The sequence below is a fragment of the Amblyomma maculatum genome, chromosome 6 (assembly GCF_055883805.1).
Source record: "Amblyomma maculatum isolate TAMU_Amacu chromosome 6, ASM5588380v1, whole genome shotgun sequence".
In the NCBI taxonomy this organism is placed as follows: domain Eukaryota; kingdom Metazoa; phylum Arthropoda; class Arachnida; order Ixodida; family Ixodidae; genus Amblyomma; species Amblyomma maculatum.
Window position 1 is genome coordinate 109,839,404 of NC_139349.1, and position 19,284 is coordinate 109,858,687.

The 19,284-nt window shown below is 41.5% G+C and overlaps 4 protein-coding genes across 5 annotated transcripts in view; 2 read left to right on the forward strand and 2 right to left on the reverse strand.

The window, feature by feature from the left end:
- LOC146186565 (serine/threonine-protein kinase 11-interacting protein) overlaps positions 1 to 3,291 on the forward strand; it is a 33,896-nt gene extending 30,605 nt beyond the window's left edge. For both annotated transcript variants that reach the window (XM_084607271.1, XM_084607272.1), the window contains exons 23-24: positions 586 to 752; positions 3,042 to 3,291. In XM_084607271.1, coding sequence (XP_084463397.1) covers positions 586 to 752; positions 3,042 to 3,224 — 350 coding nt within the window. In that variant the 3' untranslated portion in view covers positions 3,225 to 3,291. The remainder of the gene's footprint in view (positions 1 to 585; positions 753 to 3,041) is intronic.
- Positions 3,292 to 3,648: 357 nt separating this feature from the next.
- Positions 3,649 to 6,962, reverse strand: LOC146186566 (uncharacterized). The gene is made up of 2 exons (XM_084607275.1): positions 6,628 to 6,962; positions 3,649 to 4,140 (listed from the first exon to the last, which is right to left on the reverse strand). The coding sequence occupies exons 1-2, from the start codon at positions 6,725 to 6,727 to the stop codon at positions 4,046 to 4,048; spliced, it is 195 nt and encodes a 64-aa protein (XP_084463401.1). The 5' UTR covers positions 6,728 to 6,962; the 3' UTR covers positions 3,649 to 4,045.
- Positions 6,963 to 7,162: 200 nt separating this feature from the next.
- On the forward strand, positions 7,163 to 17,846 carry LOC146186567 (FAST kinase domain-containing protein 3, mitochondrial-like). The gene is made up of 6 exons (XM_084607273.1): positions 7,163 to 8,604; positions 10,970 to 11,204; positions 12,356 to 12,490; positions 13,032 to 13,157; positions 13,375 to 13,444; positions 17,566 to 17,846. The coding sequence occupies exons 1-6, from the start codon at positions 7,318 to 7,320 to the stop codon at positions 17,765 to 17,767; spliced, it is 2,055 nt and encodes a 684-aa protein (XP_084463399.1). The 5' UTR covers positions 7,163 to 7,317; the 3' UTR covers positions 17,768 to 17,846.
- On the reverse strand, positions 17,814 to 19,205 carry LOC146186568 (fas apoptotic inhibitory molecule 1). Its single transcript, XM_084607274.1, has 4 exons — positions 18,874 to 19,205; positions 18,584 to 18,806; positions 18,412 to 18,461; positions 17,814 to 18,330 (listed from the first exon to the last, which is right to left on the reverse strand). The coding sequence occupies exons 1-4, from the start codon at positions 18,982 to 18,984 to the stop codon at positions 18,181 to 18,183; spliced, it is 534 nt and encodes a 177-aa protein (XP_084463400.1). The 5' UTR covers positions 18,985 to 19,205; the 3' UTR covers positions 17,814 to 18,180.
- Positions 19,206 to 19,284: the final 79 nt, after the last annotated feature.

Below are 19,284 nucleotides of genomic sequence, written 5' to 3' on the forward strand. Positions count from 1 at the left end.
TCTTTTTTTTTGCGCCTGTGTTTTACTTTACAGTAGCGTTTTCACAAATATGTGTAGCCTCCTCCTAGTATATTTAATCGATATACGGACTGCTCTGAACCAGAAAGGTTTTGAAAAGCAAGAACAATCTTTCCGTGTCTTAGCTTAAAGTTTGAAGTCAAAGACATAGAACAGTTACTATACTAGCATGCCATTGCTGAAAATTGCAAGGAAAAGGTCATGGACATGCGTCCTTTCACAACATCAAACATCAACATTTTTCTCTTCTTCTAATGTGAACATTTGATGTCAGCACAAGCTGCTCAATGGTTTAGTAAGTTTCAACTTTGTAAAAAAATGTGAGAGGCACTTATTCGCCTCATGAAGAGTGAGTTGACAGGCGTATCAAGTATCCACATAGTTTTTGTTGAATTTCTTTCGAAAATTGAATGTTTGTCTCTGTAAAAACTGGCAGCTTTTACTTCAGTTTGAGCTGAAACTATAATCGAACCAGTTCATTATACATGTTACCAGTAAAATATCTGACCATGACTGAATGCTGGGTTTTTGAAGTTAATAAAACCTTCGAATATTTTCCCCCTTTAGATGGAGCCTCATCGTTGCCGCAGAAGCCGGTGTGCATTGTCATTACCAAAGACAGCACCTTTATTGGCAAGGTCTCTTACTTGAAAGCGCCCAAAGGTTCAGCTAAGGCTGGCGTTGTGCGCTATGAACCAGTAGTATGCCAAAAGATCAGCAACATCACAGCTGTGGTAACTATTCTTTCAGGCTTTCTTTTTCTCTGCTATCCTGCCACGCACACTTGGTCTTTTGAATGCAAAGTGAGCAAAGGAAAGCCTATCTTGTAGCCATGCTATTCACTCTTCAATTTAACTTCTTCAGGCTCCGCTCTTCGGGCTAGCTGAGTTAAAAGAGTAACCGCTGCAGTGTAGCATTGTTTTCAGCAATGTTATAGGTCTGCTTGGGAGGCTGTTTCCCTTGTTTCAAGCCGTACAGTTTGTCTGTGCTTTTCCAAGCTCTGATCTCACGAGGTTTCTCAGGATTTCCAAGCTTCTCTTCTGTATTGCAGTTATGAAAAGACAAAATCGCCTTACAAGAATTTTATGCGGCCCCCTCTGCCCACTCTCTCATATTTCTCAACTTTTCAGCCAACTTTTTACAGCCATTTATTTTACTGAGCTGATGTAAACTGATACATGTGCAACAGAATAGTCAGATGACTTCCAACAGCATCCTGGCGTTTTTGGTGTACATGATGCCTGCATCGCAACCACATATAGGAACACTGCAGTTTAAGGAACCAGCAGATTGTGGCTCACTTTATTAATTGACCCATTTCATTACAACATAGATGCTGCTAAGCATACTGACTGGTTGTTTTGGCACGTGTAGACACCACAGGTATAGGTAGGTTAAAGAACAGCCTACTTTTATGAGCAGCTACACGAAATGCATGCCTGGAATTTTCGATGATTTTAATGTCTCTGAATCTAGAAAACTTGAAGGGACAAAAACAGATCTTTGAAGCTCCCAGCTTTCTTCAAACTCACTGGGAAACTAGCTGTCTAAATGACTCATTCTGCAGCAGTCTTATTGCAAACGCTCTAAAAGATTTTACGAGAGAAGCATTACTGAACAAATTCTTATATTTGCTAGGGTGGCTTTTAAGCCTCCTCCAAGCAACCGCAGAAAAAAAAGAAATACTCGCAGCCAGTGTTTTCTAATTCAGGCCGAGGCAATGAGATGCACCATCTTAGTAGCCAGTTTCTTCCTGCTAAGCTGCCAGTCTTTTGCACTATGCTTAATAAGACATTAATTAGGGCTCCTTTATCCTAATGGAAGCTTAAAGCATCTATTAAATACTTAGCTAAGCATGGCAAAGCAAAACTGAATAAACTAAAACCTAACTGAATGATTGAAAAATGCTGCTCCTGCATGTATATCCTAGCTTAGCCAAGCAAAGCTCTCGCCTAATTCTTTTACTGAGATTTGTGTAATAAGCAGGTGTGCCATTTACTGATTACTGTTTCAGCCAAGAGAGGCAAAACCACTGTAGTGCCACCATGACCAACTCTCAATGCACCCCACTGGTGATGCGAAGGGAGCACTGAAGGGGGCATAAACTAAGTAAAATATAACAAGCACGCACAAAAGAAAACAAAGTAATACTCTAGGTGCCTTTCTTGAAAGCCTGAAAACATACTTTGAACATAATGTACCTATATAAAAGTTGTCCCTCTGCAAAATCGGTTTCCTTTCCTTTTCTTTTTTTACTGTATTGTTTGACTTTCTGCTTTAAGTCCACTGTATTTGCTTGTGTTTGTGTGTCGGACTTTTGTAGTTGTTGAAATGTGCTCCCTTTTTTGTGTATTTTGTGTATTTCCACTCTTGTAATAGCCTGCATAGGCCGACAGTATTAATAAATTAATGAATGAATGAGATGCGGTCACGTGGTGGGATGCACCAATAATGTCAAGGTTTCACCGAGGAACGGCTCTTAGCTTGTTTAATGTAGTCATCAATGCCAAACTGAAAACCGTGCTATTGCAAATCCTCATTTCTTTTATGCTGCAGTCTTAGGTGCTTACAATATCGGGCAATATCTTTTCATTTCTGCCACAATTTAGTGGCACACTCTGTCTGGTTGTCAGTCCCTATAATTTTTTTAACGCCAGCGTTCTATTCTGTTATGCCTTCCTTTTTCTCCGATATCCTGGCATGCAGACTTAGTCCAGCTTGTCTTGCAGCCACTAATGTAATGGTGTCTGAAAGAGTTGGTTGGGCATGACAAGAATGAAGGTCCGAATAACTGACAAAACTAAAAAAGAAATGGCTTCAGCAGTGAAGATGGTCACTATTGCCATATGTGCATGTTTTGTACTATTGTTAAGTGTGAAGGGGGCCCTGGTTATCTAAAAAATGCAGTCCTGCGTGTTGTAGTCGGATGTGTGTACTATTGAAGACCACTGATCAGCATGTTTACTGCTTTAAGGAGATTATTTCTCCGCAGTAATCCCACTTCTTATTGTTTCTAATTTTAGCACCTCTGCAAGAGCAACAGGATCGCAAGACTTACATTTCTTGACGAGGACAGGGGCACAGAGATGCAATGGAACATTGCAACGAAGACTGTGGCATCCCTGCGGTCCTTTCTGAATACTCTTCGAACACCTTGGGAGGAACTGTTTGGTGTGGAAATGCCCTTAGACTTTGTTGCAGAGTGATTACACTGCATTTTTAGTCTTTTGGCATGTTTTCCTTGAAAGTCTTATTTTTTTTTTTTTTAAAGATGCATAGTCTTGCGAGGCTTATATGCTTTTAGCATAATTGATACTAGCAAGTTTTAACGTGTAACATGTGCCAGTTCTCGTCTTATTTGTAAAAATTATTTTATGTATTATAATCCTGAAAGTTAGAGGATTCTACAGTTATGTTGTAAATGCACTGGCAGAATGTTTTGTAACCTGTTTGAAGCGATTCTGCAGGTTTGAAAAGTGAAATGCACACATTTGTATATGTATATTGCTTATAGAATGGTGGTCTGTATGTATTTCAAATGCAGACCTTGTGCAATGTTTTTATCTCAAACAAGAGCACAGCCAGCTTTCTCAAAGTGTACATATATATTCACACATATGCAGACACTGGTTGTGACAAGCACTGTCGGTTTTTTTATTTTTGTAAATACAATAAATACATCAGTTTTCTGTAACTCAGACTTGTCTACTCATTGTAAATATACATGATTTAAAAATGCCTAGAACATCTCCACCTGCCCGAGCATGAGTCTTTTCCCAATGTGAGAGAGCGGAGAGGCTTTATCCAATGGAATGTACATGGAAACGAAAGATGGCTTTGGTGGTGCCGTGAGCAGACTGCCGCCTCTGGAAACAGGCCAGTACTTCACTGCCACAGAGCGTCAACATTGCAGCAACAGGGTGGTTCATAACTTTGCAGCTGGTTTCCAGTGATTGGCTGATATGTAAGGCTCTTGTGTTGTTGTATGGAAGGTCCGGCAGTGGCTCGTCTCGACGCTTATGTCCATTCACTTTTTCTTCTTCTGCTGCTTCTGCTTCTTCTTGTCTTCTTTCCGCTTCTCCTTGTCCCGTAAGCTCTGGATCAGTTTGTAGGTGAAGAAGCCTGCAAGGAGAAGTTTTGCGTCTTTTACCTCCTTCCACTGAAAGTGAGTCTTCAATAAAAAACAAATTTACCAATTTCTTGGCATTTAAAGTAAACTCAATAGAGAAAACGCTGAGTAAAGACTTTTTTTTGCTCATTTCACGAACTGCGTTACTCCAAGAGCATAGAGCACAGTTTGCAATTTAGACGACATGCAAACTGGCAGTTATTGGAAACGGAATATATTCAATAAAGCATCTCTATCTCAGCAACATGCCTAAAGCATACTGGGAGCCTAACTGCCATAGCACTGCAAATGCTGTTCTAATGCAGCTCAATTTAAGTTCAAATACTTCCCCTACATGCCATTGCCCTGCATTAACACGTGCAATTACCTTGGATTAATGTTTGTTGGCACTTCAACCCCATAATGCCTGTTGTATGTATGTTGCTGGAAGATTACTCATGCCAAAAGTTAATGCTATCACCAAGATTTTGATGAGTGCATTGGAATGTGCTGTGATTATTCTGGATTCTGTATGCACCTGAGTAGCTGTGTACAGTCCCTCGGAAAAATTCTAATACAAATACCAGCTTAATACTTCTCTTTTCCGTACAGGCTGTATAGATTTTGGTACGAGTTAGTGTCGCTTTCTTTGATGTCACCAATTAATGCAGTCATCAATTAACAAAATATCGCTAGACAATCTGCTCAATTCTGCATGGCTCACAACAAATAGAGTCTAAAATCATTTTTTTTTGTAGCTTTGTTGCTCCATTCACTACCAGCGCAGATCGCATCACCTTTGTGTGGAGTGCTTTGAACAGTGCGTACCACACAACAAAAGATAACTAGAGAGCAGCCCTCGATTTCTGGACGACGTGCTCGTGTCTACCTGGCCTCCGGATCCATCTGGCGGTACTTGCACGCAAGTGTTGGCTTTGGATTCCAGCAGCTGTGACAAGATCTAGCTAGAGAAGTGCGCTGCCCGAGCACTCTACACAAGGATGACTCTACGTACGGCTGCACTGTTCAGAGGGGCTATACAAGCCCATTGGGGCCGCCTATTTATATATGGTAAGTGTAGAGGATGTAATGCATGCTCCTCTGATGTCGCAGTGTTCCCACAAAATGTTACTGTATGCATGCTTGAAATGAAGACCTATGTCACGGTGGTAACCAGCAAATACTCGAAATTTAATAGCCCATCAGTTGTCAGTAAGCGAATTGGTCGTAACTTCTGCCATTAGAATTTTCATTAGGGTTTTGTTGCGTTCCGACGTTACAAAATTACAATTATATAATTATATTGAATGTTCTCTTGATGTTGCAGTGTTCCCAGTGTATGTATATATGTTTGAAATGAAGCCCTATGTCACTGTGGTAACCAGGATTACTACTTCCAACTATAGAAATCTAATAGCCCATCAGTTTTCAATAAGCAAATCGGTCATTACTGCTGCCATTAGAATTTACGCTAGGCGTTTTGTTTTGTCTCTCAGATGTTACAAAGTTATAATTTGCTCATTTTAATAAGGCAAAATAAATGCGCTTTTCTTTTCTTTTTTTTTTTTTAACGTTTCTACACGGCAGGGAACAGTAACGATGAAACGCTTGGCGTTTATAACCTTTATCCCATATTTTCATCGCCTGAACATTACAGGGTCAAGCGTACAATATTGAACGGGCGCACCAATCTGTACATGTAGAAACCTAGAAATAAATTTCTAAATCTTGCACATCGATGCGTCATTATAACTACTGATCTATCTTGCGCATAAACATCCTGATATTCTGACAATGATACCTTACAGAAGAACCAGCTCCGTGATGGACAATACCATTCACACGATCAGCTGTTCCCAATTCAACGTGCACAGAAAAAAAAAAAAAAAAAAAACTGTACCGGAATTATGGCTATCTAAAACTTGTGGAAGAAAACAACCCTGCATACAGTGGAGAAACTCACCAATTGTTGCTACAGGTACGAACACGAGGATCGCGTACAGAACCATACTGCGCCTACAAGCTCCGCCGCGCACCAGAAGGCAAGTGCCCGTCCGACTCTCGCGAAGCCCCTCTCGCAACTGCGCCCTCAAAGACGACGCGGTTCCACGCGGAGCCAACGCGACAGGCCACGTGTACGGCTGGCGATCCTGTTTTGCTCGGCGATAAGCGATGGGCAAACTAGTCCACTCGCAGGGTCAGCGCCGAGCAGACCGTCGCTGCTCGTACGCTTCGAACAACGCGCCGTTTTTTTTTTTTATTTTTTCCGTGTAGTTGCTGAAGTAGTTGCGAGTGATTTTTCTGGTGCGGTAGCGATACATGGTCATGTAGAGTACTATCTGCGAGGTCAATGGTCTTAGGAGATTTCGATGCCAAATCTTCTGTCAAACAGCCGTCGCGATGTCGCGGGAGCAAACGAGCTACCAGATGTTTCTCCATTGGCGCTGAATCGACCACAAGTCGAAATGACAGCGAACACGAGGTTCATTGGAAATACTTACTGATCAGTGAAACTATTATGATTCCGGGTAGAATGAACACCCAATTGCTGAAGCCGTGTTCAATCGGTCCGTCAGGTCCTCCTCCGGTCAGGTCGACCATAACTGTCCCTCGGGTTTAGGCGCGTTTAAGCTTGAGTGATGCGCAGTGAAAGAAGCGATTTATCGCTGTTTGTCGTCACACCGAATGAGCCTAGCACCAGAGCTTGCTAACAGCAAGAACAGCGGCTCCGGCGCTCCACGGCCGTGGATGGGCGTGCGCTACGGGCTTGAAGCGCTTGAGCTGCGCGAGCGCGGATCGCTCCACGTTGGCTCTACCACTCTACCTGGAACCCGCGCATGCTTGCGTGAACGTAGACGATTATTCAGGCATGACGTCACTGCAGCATACAATGATACGTCTGACTTAGATTTCTGTGCTTTACATTTAAAAACACAAATAAAACATCTTAAAGGCTATGATATATAATGTTTAAATATCTGTATGGCCAATGACCAACAACTAAATCAAGTGGTACAATCAGTACAATCGTACAATCAAGGCATATAAACATTTCCCGGTGGGCAACGTGCACAACGAGAAAGAAAATGGCAGCCTGCATTGTGAAATTAGTTTAAGTTGGAGTTTAAGTGGATAACACGCAATGTTGTGACCGGTATCAAAATTGTGCGCGTGGCAGTTCGATCAGTGCGATGTCTTTGACTGCGGCTACACGGAGCAGGTTTCGCTGCCTAAACACTGCTGTGTGGCATCAGTTAGGGGCACGTACTGTATCATATCGTACTGGCTTTCGCACCGCCGTAACAAGCACGTATTTGCAGTGCTTAGAACGAAACTACGCGCTAGTGCGGCCAACGCATTTGCGACCATCGTTTTCTTTTCGAAATTACTCGTCGAGGAATGATGCTCATCGCGTTACGAAGTCAACTATAATACTTCAAGACGGCGTTAGCATAGAGGAACTGCCTGTTCTAATCAAGAAGGCCACCGCAGAGTCACTGCTTGACACCGACAAACCTGTTCACAGAATCCTGAACGAACAACCGAGAGCAGCAAGTTCGAGCGCCTCACCTAAAGTATCTGCTATTATAAAAAAATGTGTTTCAGTCAAAGATGTTTACGTTGCCTTGAGAAAGGTTGATCCTAAAGACTTGACGCCAGCTGTTGGTGTTGAGGCCTTAGACAAGCTGTTACAAGTGAGAGATATCGGGCCTGATGTGCGATCGAAGCGATCAAAGTCTCCAGGCCCTGACGGAGTTTCGTTGGTGATCGGCGAACTGTGTAACCTTATTACGACAGCCGGCAGTTCGGAGGTGATACTAGACGGTCTCAGATGTGTTGTCAGGCATCGCTACAGCGAAGAAGACCGGAGACGCTACGTAGATACCTTCGTTCATGTTATACTCAGCCGTATATGTGACGGCACCATAAAGCTTCCCGATATCTTGGAAGCTACTTTACTGTTAGTCAGTTGTGGTACTCAGTACCTGAACACAGTCGATCACTTCTGGCAGAGTATCGTCACGCAGGCGGTTGACATGGAGAAAGAGGACGTCCTGAAGCTCTACAGCCTCTTGCCTTACTTCAAGAGCTCGCAAAGCGTCGTGCTGCGCGCTGTAGCACGCAACACCACTAAAAACGTGCTATCTTTTGGCGCTGAAGACGTAGCTTACATCTTGAGTGTGCTTACTCGGCTGAAGTTGGTGCCTCATTCCTTGCTGCTGAGCCTGACCAAGTGGATGAACCTGAACTTGCACGTCATTCCTGAAAAGGAATTCAGCAGCATGGTGCGTTGCCTGCAGGACTTACGCTACCTGGATGCAAACTCTTCAAAGGCGGTTGAGCGCTACGTTCGCATAAAGGGCTCTGGCAGCACTGAAGAGACGATGGAAGCATTGGCCCTATACTGCCAGGCATTCCGCTGGAGAAGTGAGCCTGTGTTCAACTCGGTGTCGGACTATTTTGTGGCCAATCACAAGGTGCGCAAAAGTTTGAGAAGCCATTCACACGAGGGAAAAAAGTGGCAGATAAGGTTAATTGTCCGTGCTCCCATTTGCTGCAAGGTTTTGAGAGTTAAACTGCTGGAATCACTGCAGTTTCTAACACAAAGTCTGTGCGCTATTCCAGTTTTGCACTTTGTGGACTATGCAGTATTTTTCTTGCTTATCATAACATGGCCTGTTTTAACGTTTTCTTTCAATGATGTATGCATATAGAAAAACAGGCATGATACCTCTGAACAGAAGGGCATTCACTGCACTGTGCCTTTCTGTAGATTAGCGAAATTAATATATTCTTGCAGCTGGAGTGTGTTGACTGCACACCACTGTGTACTTTTTTTTTTTTTACAATTGAGCCTTGCAGAGTTACACATTAGGTGTGAACTAATCCATAAATTATGGCATTAGTTTTGCCAGAAACGTGGTAAAATGTTGGTATTTAAACGGACCATATAGGAGTATATATGCTTATTGCTAAGATTAACGTTTGATTCAAATTGAATAATGCCCTTTTGAATCACCTAAGAGGCAGAAGCTTTGAGCTGATATAATATATATATATATATATATATATATATATATATATATATATATATATTGGCAAATAATAAGTTGTGCTATGAAGATGCACAATATCCAATGCACTGATAACAAAAATTATTGCTACCATTGAATTCACGTAAATTGATGGCTTGCATTCCCTGCAACTTCTTACGCAATCTTGTCAATTATTACTCACCTGTAAGGTCATTTGTAGATATAATGTTTCATAAAGAATGCAGCCCTTTTAAATTCTTGCTTCACTGTTTCAAGGTACAGAAACAAAAAAAAAAAAAAAATGAGTGGGCATAGGGGATCGTAGCAGCCATATATTTTCTTTCATTTTTTACTTATGACACCGCTATGTGTTCTCTGTATGGGTGGCACTTTTTTGATCATGTTATATTCACATTGGAATCACATTGAAAAATGGGAAGAGAGCTTAAATAACACATTTCTGGCTTGGTGATTGTTCATCCAAAGTGGAAAACAGTGCAAGACCATAATGGACAAAGATAGGGAAGACAAGAGACAAGCACTGTTTTCAACTCTTGGAGAGGTCAGCATGAGTTAATAGTATCCTGGCACAAATTAAGAAGAGATAAATGATGAGGCATGTAATGCAGAATACAGGTATGAACCAGCAACCCAGTGCGAGTAGAGTGGGTTTAAAGAGAACGACAACATAACAGGGATTAGCAAAAAGTCTGTAGGGAGATGAGGAAATTGGTGAGGACAGGGCTAATTAGATGAGGCACAGGGCAGAGCCAATTGTGGCTGATTATTGTCCTTTTGACAGACAAAACCAGGCTGATGACAGCAATGAGACATTCTTTCACAGCTATGCCTCTTAGTGCAAGCAGTCAACAAGTGTAGTGAGTGAAATTGTGTAATTCACTTGCTGTTTCAGTTACTCTATTTTTGTAGAAGTTAAAATGACATTTTTAATGCTGCACTATTTGGAAAGACAGATAACAGTGATTCGTCTGGCTAGACATGTGGCTCTTTCATGATAAATTTCATTCGATGGTTGGTTTGGTTGGTATAGTTCTGCATTTGGCCATAGCTTTTTGCCTGTTCATTACAAAACAAATCCAAGGAACGTGTTGCCTGTGGAACTGTTGAAGATGTTGTAACTGTCGCTTTTGTTAAGAAATTTTGCCTTCATTGGCTGTACATTGCTGCAGGGAAAACCATACTCTGATTTATTTCATTCAGGAAAAACTGGCGCCACTTACAGGCATGGTGTTGAACCTGTGATTAAGGTGAAAGGAACATATATGCCCATCTTCTTGGACAGCAGAAAATCTGGTGCCTTTGTCTTTCACAGTGATTACGAAATAAAAAGGGAAATAACTGCAGTATCCAGTGCTTAAGAATTTGTAGCATAATCTCTGCTGTATCTTGCTAAGGCTTAATGATGCACTCTGGGTATAAAAGCTACCTAGACCCATATTCCGAGTTTGTGTCATTATCGAAGTGTCGCCATCTCACGTGACCTCGAGTCATCCGATTGGTTCGAAATGCCGAAACCGGGTATTGCCGCTACGGAACCAGGAGAGGTGGCAACATCATGTTTCGGCGTTTCCAGGAATCAGATGACTCGAGGTCGGGGAGATAGCGACACTTTCAACAACGACGCAAATGCGGAATATGGGCCCTAGTCTATGCTTTTCTTTTGCCAAGAAGCGCAACCATTTGCACATAAGGGTATGGTAACTCGTATACTCAAGCGTCACGTGCAAACCAGTTTCATTCTTGAGTGAATGGTTGGAGTGAGACACTTTTTTTTTTTGTATAAAAGGTGGTGTCTCTTTCCGCTGCTGTGAACATGGTCCGGGCTCTTGGTTACCTCAACATCGTTCCAAGAAATGCCATGGAGTTCTTCGGTTCGCTAGAATGGCTGCTCCGAGAAAAATTCAGCCACATCCCATGTAACCAACTTGTTGACATGTTGGTTGCTTGCTTTTATCTGCAGAGGTACCCACTTAACTTCGTCAAGAAAGTGTTCAGCCCTCACTTTCTTGACAAGATGAACGGTTAGTAAATATTGCTGTTCTGGCTTTAAAATTCTCACTTTTTGAAATTAAAAAGTCATGTGGGAAAGTCGAAAGAGGCGAGGTAAATAGGCTGAGTGTTTGGAGGCCTAGCACAAGGTTACTGTGATTTTATTTTCATAGCACATAAGATTAAAGAGAAAATGCCCTGTTAAAATTTATGCTGAAGCTTCAGCAATTATATGCCTACTTCCATAATATTTCCAGTTGACAAACACATACATTAATGCCCACTGTGCCAGGGCATATCATGTGTACCGAATTGTAAACTTAGCTTTCTTTCTCTTAAAAAAGACAGTTTTGACATTTTATTTTTGGAATTTTATTACAAATTATGATGAACTTCTGAGGTATAAGTGACTAAGGATACCATGTGCAATTTTGATTACTGCTCGAACCTACCCTCGGTGACAAATGCAGTATGCACTAGCATATCTCTCAGATCAGAATTTGAGAATTTGTTAAGCTACATGTGGTCCACAAAAAATTGTTTTCTTTAATATTGCGTGCCTTGCATTACATACAGTTAAAGTAAAGAGACCGTGTGAGGCCTGTATGCTGGTCTTGCGAAGGGTTATTATACTGAAGCTCTCCACTTTGTTATGTGTAGTAGCTGAACTGCAGATTTTCATTTTGCAAATGAGAGTTATGCAGATAGTTTTCGTTATTTTAGTGAATGCATAACATATTTCAATTTTCTCTTGCCAGTGAGCATAAAAATGAATTAAAAATGGCCCTGGCTACGACAGTTTTCATTTTATGGGTGCCTGAATATTTGCCAAATTACTTGCATAACTGTTTGTTTTGACTATGACCTGCACATCTGAGTTCCCTCAAGTAATCCATTTTTCATTACATTCTGCCACAAAGACTTGAGTAACTGTGAAAGCCTCTGATAAGCAGTAGTGGGGCAGATTACTAATCTCCAGATTAATTATGGCTACCCGGTGTTCTTTTTTGCATTGACATTATGCAGCCTGCATGCATTTTTGCTTCGCAGCAGGGAATACCTGAGCTACTATGCCGCTCTGACAAATTTTAACAACTTTTGCTGTACAGTGTTCACTTGGCAACCAGGCTTTGTTGCAGCAGCACATTTTGCACAAAATTACTTTATCCTCTGTGCTGCATAGGAAGCCTCGAGCATAACGAACTAAGAAGAACACACCAGAAATTGAAGTTCTTGGATTCTGCATTGACTTTGGAATGCAAGCAGTATCATGGGCCATATCTGCCTAGGGACTACTCCTCGAAAAGCATAAAAAGAGGTAAGTGCACTTCTGTGTATATATCCATCTATAACCCCTCCCCCCCACCCCCCCCTCATATTTTTTTTTTTTTCAAGTTAAGAATTCATTTTCTCAGTGCCTTTTACATGATAAATCAACAACAAGCCTCGATGTGGTTGAAAAACATAATGCTGAAGCCAGCATGCTTAGAAAGGTGCAAGTGCTCTTATAATACCTTAGTATAATTCTCATTTGTGAAAAAGAAGTGTTTCCTGTTATCATTAGCAGATTCCCACCTAGTCCTTGTCATTTGTATGAGAGTACCTTTGTTCTAGGAGTCATGCTTCATAAAGGCACACTTTATTTATTTTTATTTATTTATGATTACCCTCAAGGCCAGGGGCATTTCAGAGGGGAGTGGTTACAAAAATAATAGAACAGAGGTTAAAGAACAAGGCGATGCCAGGAACAAGGCATGGAAACTGCAAGCAGCCATTGCTCATTATTTTGCGTTGCACATAAAAGGAATTGAGAGTGGCACAGGTGGGTGGCATCAATTTCTTGTTTCAATCATTTTCAGATGGAAGGCTACTTCGCCTCATGTGTTCTCTGCAAGATGACATGGAATCAATCGTGGGAGGTGAAGGGAACTTCAGCTTCTCTGTGGTACAGCCCAGGCTGCCTCTTTCAGATATGTACATAATAGGTGAGCAGTTTCTGGCTTGTCACGAACATAGTCAAATCGTTAAGGCACTAAAATGTTTTAGCGTACTATTGCTGCCCCTGCAAAGAGCAAAACACACATTTAATTAGTGCAAAAGGAGTTAGCACTGGGCACAGTGATGGTGTACTAAAGCATTTTAAGTTAAAAGCAGATCTGCGAATCAGTTGCCCTTTATTGAGCACATTCTGCTTGTTTTCAGATTACGTTGTGCAGCTCAATAAGCAAGGGAAGCCTATTGCCGTGGACGCTGTGAGTGGTGTAGACAAGCGGTAAGTTGCAATGTTAACAAACTGGCATGATTTTTAAGCACTAAATGTTTATGGGTGATCTCGAGGAAATGTCAGGATGAGGTTTTGCAGAATGCTAATGTTTTATGTAGAATGGTGAAAGAACAGCGCAAGGGACGGGACACAGTGACACGAGGAAGCACAAATGCAACATCCTCGTGTCACTGTTTCCCATCCCTTGCGCTGTTCCTTCACCATGCAAAACCAACTAGCCCGCCAACTCACTCTTATAATTTCATGTAGAAACCAATGTGGTGTTAAGGCATAGAAGGTTTAGCCGAATAAGTTATGCCGTTGAGTATTAATTGAGCTTGAAACCTCTCGTTTCTGTGATCGGTGGCTAACCTTCCTTTCATCCTTTCCTTCATCCTTTAATGCTTTCATTCAAGTTGCTCAAGCTGTGCACATTTCTGTAATTTCAGAATAAGTGACCAGCTTGATAAAGGAAAGACATGAATGCACGGCAAATGTGCACTTTGCATGCACTATTGGATTGAATTGAAATGTGAACATGCATGTGCTATATTATTGTAGTGTGCAGTAAAACATTCTGTTGCCATTCTGTACACATTTCACTGGCTTCATTACACGCAAACACGAATCGCACTAGTTATATACTATAGCTGAAAGTAAAAAGCCAAAATATTTTGTTTAGTTTAAAGGTGCTGTACGTGTTTCAGTCTGGCCTGATGGTACAGATGCCCAAATCTTTAACTAGCGTACGCAACGACCGCCTTTTGTGTGCCCTTGCATGTTACGAAGAGCTAACCTGCGAAAAGAATTATAAGCAGAGGCTTGCCATGCCCTTGCCTAACCTTGGCCGTTCAGCAAGTTTGATCCGCCGTAAAGGGCAGGGGCACAGAAAATTGCGGCTATCACGCACGCTGGTCAAGATTTGTCTGGCTGTACTTCCTGTAGGCTCTCAGGGACTATAGGAGGAGAAACCAGACTGCAGAATATTGTTAAGGGAAAAGTACACAGCGGTAAACGCTAGTTAACTGTCAGACGCAAACACCACCAGAACACACCCAGCTTAGCTTGAGCATCGTCTTCTTCACAACACCACACCAGCACGTCGTCATCTCGATACTGCGCACTGTAACAATATTTTAGAATGAATTCAGAGGAAGGCAAAGAGCCAATAGTAAAGCTACACAAAAAGATGGAATACAAATCATTTACTACTATAAACAAAATTTCTGTGTGAAATTATCATTATATTCTAGTGCTTTAAGTAGCTGAATGCCCAAGGATAATTTATAGTCAGAAACTCAAAATTGAAAATTTTTGCGAAAAACTCACTTTTTCGACGCACATCTCCCCTTAATCGTAAGAGTGTATCCTAGAGTGTTGCATGCTTCATTTTACCTTTTGCATTACATTAGGCTATAAATGTTTGGCACTCATTGTATTTCTAAATATTTGCAGTCTAATTAGCTCCTGCTATGCTCCAACTGAGTCTTTTTTTCACAGAATGCATTTTGTTGGGGAAAATCATGCACTCTCTCACTGATAATGCATCTAATGCATTGCATGGTGCATGCCTGTACCACCCCTAAAGGTGCACAGAGGACAGCTCTATCTAATGGCGATTTCCACTGGTTGCTCTGGAGCACACTTTCTTGCCTTGGGATGACAATTTCGAATTCCACTGGCCGACCAAGATAGGTTACGCATATTCCGCTGGTTGTCTGGAGCAACTGAGGTGCTCCAGCTTGCTGCAGCTGCCTATTTATCAACAGCAACAATTCCGCCGCTGCAATGCGACTTCAACTTTTGGAACCAGCTCAGCATTACTTCCACAACGTGCTCTGCTGGTTGACCACGAACGATTCGCTCTGTAGCGGTTCAGGTCGCTCTATTCCGGTTCAGGCGCTCAGCTCCAATCGACTGGTAGAAATCGCATAACTTATTTTCCCAGTAGAAATTGAGTCTATGGTTCTTTCTACCTACGCTGATCTTTGTCCAGCAACAAAAAAACGTTTAATTGTGAAAAAGTTGGATTGAAAAATTTTCTTGCGACTTGAGTCAAATTTGCGACCTTATCATCTGTGCGGACCCTATGGTCACTATTACATAGCGAGTTTCTGCATAGCTTAGCATAATGGATCCATGTGAAATAAATTGGGGTCACCTAAGCTCTGCCTACTTGTTTGCTACTTGTTTAACCACTAATCTCTAAGTTTGTGCCTTTACAATCTCACATTAGCTACCACATTGTGTGAAGGACCAGCTGACATAGATATCAAGCCTCACTTTAACTAAGGTTTACAAACGTGCCAGCATGGCCTAGGGGCAGCATGTCAGACTCAGAATCCAACGGTTCTGGGTTCGATTCCCATCTAACCTTGAGTAAAGCTTCTGCCAATTTGGCTGCGTTGTGTGGTCTCGTGATGGCACAAAACTTGTCACCCATCACCCAATCAGTACCCATGTCACCTGCCAGCTACCTACCCATGCTTGTCTCTATTTTGTTTCCCCTTGACGCCAACAATTACTGCACCGAATTCTTTGCCGTACAGAAGCTTTAGCGCTGTCACATTAAAATTAGCTTTTTTAAACACTTCAGTTTCTTTGCAAAAATGACAGCTGGTGGCAACATGTCTTTCATTTCCTTGTGTAACTTTTCTAGCTTATAAAACCAAAACTTCCTGTGAAAGTAATGCCTTTAGCATTATAATGTAGTAATTCATCGGTACGAGCAAGCTTTAATTTGCCCTCAATGTCCCTTTAAGCGATCGCTTCGTAAACAACTGAATGAGCAGAGGAAACAAGGGTAGCTCTGGCTCACATTGCATGCTGCTGGGAGCTTCCAGCGTACCTTGGTGGAGATAGCACAAGCTCACACGAGGAGTATGTCCACAACAGTATGAAGCCACAGCGACCCATAAGTGGTCAGTGCGCTGACCAATGAGGGAGTGGAGAGGAGGATAGGATAGAACGAACATGACAAGAGAGAAGGAAGCGAATGCATCGCATCATATTGCTGTTGCCAGTTTGTCTTAATCAGCCTGGTAAAGTCATACGAGCGTAAATAGTGGCAAAAATTGTGTCATTAGACACTGATGAGATTGAATTTTATGCAGGTACTGGTTATGTATCTTTAAGTTCATTCTGTTCATTCATTTAATGGTTCAGAGTGTGGTTTTGAAAATTTTCTCTTCGAAACACACGGACTTGAAACCTCAAGAAGCAGCCTTTTTGTGCATTTGACATTAAAAACATAGTTTCCTCATGCTCGAGTGCTATGGCACTTGTGTCTCGAGTTTTATTTAAAAATGCACCGTAGTGCATTTACCTGTACTATGTATGCTTGGCTATAGTGAACCAAAGGGGCACATTCTCTTTACTCCTTTTGAATGTGTATATAAATGGCGTGTAATGATTGCTATGCTGCTTAATTTTTGCACCGAGTTACTTGGACATAAGGCGGTCATTCCATGTAAATGGCTATATTGTAAAGTGGTGTGTTTTGTGCATGCAAGTACCAATGGATTGCATAGTTAATGTGTATATAAATGGCTTGTAATGATTGCTATGCTGCTTAATTTTTGCACTGAGTTACTTAGACAAAAGGCGGTCATTCCATGTGAATGGCTCTATTGTAAAGTGGTGTGTTTTGTGCATGCAAGTACCAATGGATTTCATAGTTTTATCGTTTCTTTTTTCTTCATGTATGTAATATTGTTATTGTACATATCCTGCAACTCCTGTCTTGGCTCATGCTGACAGTATGAATACAATAAAAATAAAATAAATAAAACAATTGTGCTCATCACATCATGATTTATGATAGAAGTAGTGAAATACACTTGAGTACACTTAACTGTCAAAACATTTACATTTTTACACAGTAGGTGCTTTGTTTCTGCATGCTAATGGCGTTTTAAATCAAGGTGCCTGTCTATGCTTATTTGCTTGTAATACTGTAAGCTATCTAGTTTTGAAATAAAGTCGCATAAAGTCAAAGCAGTGGTAAGCCATGTGCTCTTCTCAATCGTGGTCACTCGGTATGTGGATGGTGAAACATATGTTTTTCTTGAATTTTTTTTATGTACACAGAGAAATTGCAATGATATGTATTTTTTCCTTCTGGTGACCAGGTTGGCTGTGATCATCACCCTTCCAGAACACTACTGCATGGATAATTTGCATGCAACAGGCAACCATGCAACAAAAATGCGGCTGCTTAGAACGCTAGGCTACTCCGTCATAGAGCTGAGCTACGACACATTGCTGAAGACAAGACCAGCATCTAAAGAACGGCTAAGTTACTTAAGTTCAAAGATTCTACCTTCTTCATGAGCACTGTCTCATGAGAAAGTTAGGCAATAAGTTCAGACTTGTACAGATGAAATAAATTATTTTGAACTTTATTTTTTGTCCAGTTCATAACATTCCTTAGCATAACATGTGTAGGCGATTAGTGTGAAATCTTATTTCACTGCTACTTATTACATACAAAATTAACACTATAATAGTAAGCTTTCCAATGAGCTTTGTACTTGCAACTGCTGAATGCTTACTTTGATGGTGTCTGTGACTTAAAATACCTTGTAGAATTGGTCTTTCCACTGGGCATTAATAAGCCAGATGTTGTTGCAATGCTGTTTGTTGCATTCAGTATTTGTGGTTGACAACAACATATAATAAGCTTATCATTCCACATGCTGGGCATACTGTTTTAGGACTTCTGTTCCTATCCATGTAAGCGCAGTTTACTCAGAGCTGCTGGCAATGACGTGTCCTTCAACAACTAGAGTGTGCCGAATTCCTTCTTTTTTGCTTCCACTGCTTGCTGCTGTGATGTATGCCTGATACGGCCCCACCTGAAAATGAGTCTCAGTTCCGCCGTCTACAAATTCTGGCTGGAAGAGAAAAAGTTCTTCATTTAAGGTGCGAAACAATTTTGTGTAAATGTGCAAAAGTATTAAAAACGTCAAGCTTACCGCAACGTCAACCTTTTCGCCGTTAACATACACGTCCAATGTGTCTTTCTCTGCATTGAAGCAAAAATACGAAGATCGCGAGCCATGTAAGTCGCTTGGTCTCCCTTGTCTTTGTTACTGTTATGCATTTTGCGACAGCATGCTTTACAGCGAAATATAACGATGTGCTCACCAAGAACGACTCTTGTCGGCTGATCCAGAAGATTCACTACCCAAGTGTTAAGTATTTTAGACTGTCTTTCTCTAAATTTATCGATTTGCTTGCCGTCCACGATGAGCGAGTACTCGTATGTGAATCCACTTAGCGCTCTGATTACTACCATGCACTTTGCGCGGCCCACTTCAAATGGTTCCGAACCCACAAGCTTGAACATCCAGTCATGTCGCACAACCTCCTGCGTCCAGCGAGCGAGAAGTTAGCATTGCTTTATGCGACTCGCCTGTAAGCAGTATGCGACTCACCTTTCCGTCAACTTTGATTACTCTTTTACCCGTCGTCGTTCCATGTTCGAATTCTATCTTGTATATCTTGTCACTAAGCGGAACTTCCCATACAGCCACAGTGTCAGCCATTTATACTAGTTTTGAAGCTTTTACAAACTTTTCAAATTCGATGGCAGTGAGTCACGCTATGCTCAGTAAACCGGAGAGGATATTTACCTTATTAGCTGCAAGTGGCAAAATGTTTGACCTCAATACTTATGGTCTTTTAAGTTCAAATGGGAAAAAATGCTGCTATTTGCGCTTACGCGGCCGCTCACGCAGTCAACAATCCTGTTGCTATGGCAACGCAAGGAGTTTGCGATATCGGTGTGGCTGTTGTACCAAACTTTGAGCCCTACAAAAATTAGCACAATGTTCTACATTTCTTTT